The 4041-nt window shown below is 47.9% G+C and overlaps 1 protein-coding gene across 1 annotated transcript in view; it reads left to right on the top strand.

Moving 5' to 3' along the window:
• Nucleotides 1-4041, top strand: part of LOC106534223 (anion exchange protein 2) — a gene marked incomplete in the record, with an annotated part of 20214 nt that overhangs the window by 10130 nt on the left and 6043 nt on the right. Inside the window, 10 exon segments of the mRNA XM_014030795.1 lie at nt 330-477; nt 556-652; nt 931-1112; nt 1186-1390; nt 1561-1764; nt 1834-1982; nt 2229-2423; nt 2496-2705; nt 3037-3126; nt 3197-3363. Coding sequence (XP_013886249.1) covers nt 330-477; nt 556-652; nt 931-1112; nt 1186-1390; nt 1561-1764; nt 1834-1982; nt 2229-2423; nt 2496-2705; nt 3037-3126; nt 3197-3363 — 1647 coding nt within the window.

Here is a 4041-nt window from a genome sequence, read left to right as displayed (position 1 = left end):
GTCCACACCTGTCCACCTGTCAGACACATGTCCACACCTGTCCACCTGTCAGACACATGTCCACACCTGTCCACCTGTCAGACACATGTCCACACCTGTGCACCTGTCAGACACAGACACATGTCCACATCTGTCCACCTGTCAGACACAGACAAATGTCCACACCTGTCCACCTGTCAGACACATGTCCACACCTGTCCACCTGTCAGACACATGTCCACACATGTCCACACCTGTCCACCTGTCAGACACATGTCCACACATGTCCACACCTGTCCACCTGTCAGACACATGTCCACACCTGTCCACCTGTCTGTCATGCGTCCTAGTCATGTCAGTGATCAGAAGGATCTCAGCTGGTCCAGTGGGAATGTCTCTGTAGTCCACATGGTGTCCCTGATGGACAGAGGCAACGGCCAATCAGAGCTGTCCAGCAGCCTGACCAATCAGAGCGAGGCTGAGGAAGAAAGGATACAGGTAAACCTCAGAGCCAGGTGAGCAATGATGTTGTCCCCTCAGAGCCTGTCAGGACCGTCTCACCTGTCCTGTTTGCAGAGGGACGTCCCAGGCCAGGGACAGACCAGGTCCAAACACCAAGTGAAGCTGATGCAGAAGGTCCCGGGGTCAGCTGAGGCCACCATCGTTCTTGTTGGTAAGAATCTAATCCACAGATCCAGAGATCTGAGGGAAACACAGACGAGGATTTCATCAGAACGTTAGACTAATAATAACAATAACAACAACAACAACAACAACAACAATAATAATAATAATAATAATAATAATAATAATAATTTTTATTCATTCATTTCATTAAAAACTAGAAGCACTCTGAGAGCGCAAAACTCCGCCAAGACCGTTTGTTTCTGTGTGAGAATTTTTGTAGCTCAGTACTCGTGGGTTTAGTGCATCCCTCTGCTGTGTCTACAGGCAGCGTAGGGTTCCTCGACCAGCCCTGCTCAGCGTTTGTGCGTCTGCAGAAGGCAGTCCTGTTGGAGTCCGTCACAGAGGTTCTCATCCCCGTCCGGTTCCTGTTCCTCCTGCTTGGTCCTCCCACGGCCAGCGATTACCAGCAGATAGGACGGTCCATGTCCACCCTTATGTTGGACCAGGTGAGTTCTAAAGTTGTTTTCTTGGATACAACCAGTAGGTGGCACCAGATGACACCATTCTGGGTTCTTCCAGCACTTCCGTGAGGCAGCTTACAAAGCAGAGGACCGTCAGGACCTGCTGACAGCCATAAACCGGTTCCTGGACTGCAGCGTGGTCCTCCCACCCTCTGAAGTCAGTGGTGATGATTGGCTTCACTCAGTCACTCACTTTCAAAAAGAAACTCCTGAAAAAGAGGAGAAGCAGAACAAGAACCAACGAAGTGTCCAGCAGGATGAAGGTCAGTCTCTTTGAATGAAGTCATGATGGACAGAAGAACCCTTGAGGTTCTGCTGAGTGGGTAGAGTCAGGAATCACTGACAGAGATGAACTGTTGTTAAACACTTCAGTCATTTCATGTCTGATTGAGAATTTTGAGCTCAAACTCCAGGTGGCCTTCTTCTCCTCCAGATTCTCTGGTTCCTTTAAAGTCCAACAGTGATCCTCTGAAGCGTTCGGGTCGTCTGTTTGGAGGTCTGATTAAAGACGCGACCCACCGCTACCCACAGTACGTCAGTGACATCCGAGATGCTCTAAACCCTCAGTGCATGGCTGCTGTCATCTTCATCTACTTTGCTGCTCTGTCTCCTGCCATCACCTTTGGTGGACTGCTGGGTACGTCTGAACCTCAGAGGGACATGCTGAGGTAACCTGGAGATCCATGACCTCTGTTCTGTGATGCAGGAGAGAAGACAGAGGGTCTGATTGGTGTGTCTGAGCTGATAGTTGCCACGGCCATGCAGGGGATAGTGTTCAGCGTACTGGGAGCCCAACCTCTGCTGGTGATCGGCTTCTCTGGACCCCTGCTGGTCTTTGAAGAAGCCTTCTTTACTGTGAGTTGACCCATGTCTTACAGCCATGTCTCACAGCATGTCTGACAGCCATGTCTTACAGCCATGTCTCTCACTCATGTATCACAGCCATGTCTCACACTCATGTCTCTCACTCATGTCTCACGCTCATGTCTCACGCTCATGTCTCACGCTCATGTCTCACACTCGTGCAGCAGCATGTGTACTGTTGGTCTCATGTTAGTCAGACAGGTCAGTAAAACCTGTCCGGTCTCTGACTCTGTCCAGTTCTGTAAAGACAATGGGATCGAGTACCTGACGGGTCGGGTTTGGATCGGCTTCTGGCTGGTGCTCCTTGCCATCATCACTGTGGCTTTGGAAGGAAGCATTCTGGTTCGTTTTGTTTCACGCTTTACTCAGGAAATCTTCTCCTTCCTCATCTCCCTCATCTTCATCTACGAGACCTTTGCCAAACTAGTCAAGGTGAGTTCAAAGACCCACGACCCACAAAAACTGATCCCCACTTCTAACTTCTTCTCTGCTGGTTTCTCTTAGATCTTTAAGGAGCATCCGCTGCAAAACTATTCCCATGGAAACGACACAGGGTCTTCGTCCTCGTCCAACATCACCAGCGTCTCTGCCCGTCCTGGACAGCTTGTTGGAGAACCCAACACGGCACTGCTGTCCTTGGTCCTCATGGCAGGAACATATTTCATCGCTTTCTACCTGAGGATGTTCAAAAACAGTTCTTTTTTCCCAGGAAGGGTCAGTACATGCCAGTACCGGTACTGGGACTGGTTTAATCCCAGGAAGTCCTGAAGCCACAGAGCAGCAGAACCAAATGTTGTGGTGCAAAGTAATGGGTCTTTAGAATCTTTAGTCTTAATGTTTTTGTCTACAGAGACCCGAGACAGCAATTGTTCTGATTTGTTTGCTGTAAATAAATGGAATTGAGTTGAATTACCTCTAAGCTGGAGGAATGAGCTCCAGAAGTCCCCCCTGTTGTTGAGTCCCTGGACAGGTTTTTCTAGGACAGGATGTAGGACTTCATCGTGTCCTTCCTGTGTCAGCTGATCAGGAGTGTCTTGTGTTTTAGATCCGGAGGATCATCGGAGACTTTGGTGTTCCCATTGCGATCCTCATCATGGTTTTGGTGGACTACAGTGCAGAGGATACCTACACCCAGGTCAGGAACGAGACCTCTACCTGTAAATTCTGTCAGACCTCAGGGTGACCTGTCCTCTTCTGGACCACAGAAACTCAACGTGCCCAGTGGATTCTCGGTGTCCAGTCCAGACAAGCGGGGATGGCTGATTTCTCCTCTGGGTTTTGATGGACAGTTCCCGGTTTGGATGATGGGTGCCAGCATCCTCCCAGCCATCCTGGTCTTCATCCTCATCTTCATGGAGTCCCAGATCACAGCGTAAAGATCTTTAACTGTGTTCAGCTAAAGCTGGTCTAAACTAAAACTGACCTGTTTGAGTAGTCTTACTCATGAATGAGCCCTATGAAGGATTTCATTTGATATTTTTAACCCTTTATTTAACTTTGAAAGTTTTATACAACCAAAAACATACAATTGGAACAAAAGAACGGTAGATCAGGAGGGGTATTATCTGTATCACAAACATTAATCTGTCTCATGAAGATTGAAAATTCAATCCACTATTCTTATACATTATCCACTTAGTCCAAGATTTTGTGTGGCTCCCTGCATTAGTCCTGAGATAAAAGGTCAGCTTCTCCATGGGGTATATTTCCTCAACAATGTCCATCCACTGGGTGAAGCTCAGAGGATCGTACCTCAGCCAGTTTCTGATAATTACCTTATCGAATGCAATTATCAAGATTTTAAAGAGATGCGCATCTTCAGTCTGAGCTATGGTGTCAGGGATCAAACCCAGGAACATTATTCTCACATCCTTAGTGGTTTTGGTCAAATATATCCTCCAAAGTCCTCAGAATTCTGTCTAATAAAAGTTGCAGTCTTGTACATGACCAAAAAACATGTGAGAGACTGGCATTCATGTTCCCACATCGTCTCTGACATTCATGTTCCCACATCGTCTCCGACATTCATGTTCCCACATCGTCTCCGACA

Source organism: Austrofundulus limnaeus, unplaced genomic scaffold, assembly GCF_001266775.1.
Source record: "Austrofundulus limnaeus strain Quisiro unplaced genomic scaffold, Austrofundulus_limnaeus-1.0 Scaffold1119, whole genome shotgun sequence".
Classification (NCBI taxonomy): Eukaryota; Metazoa; Chordata; class Actinopteri; order Cyprinodontiformes; family Rivulidae; genus Austrofundulus; species Austrofundulus limnaeus.
The sequence above is the reverse complement of the archived record's forward strand: the minus strand, read 5'-3'. Positions and strand labels throughout refer to the sequence as shown.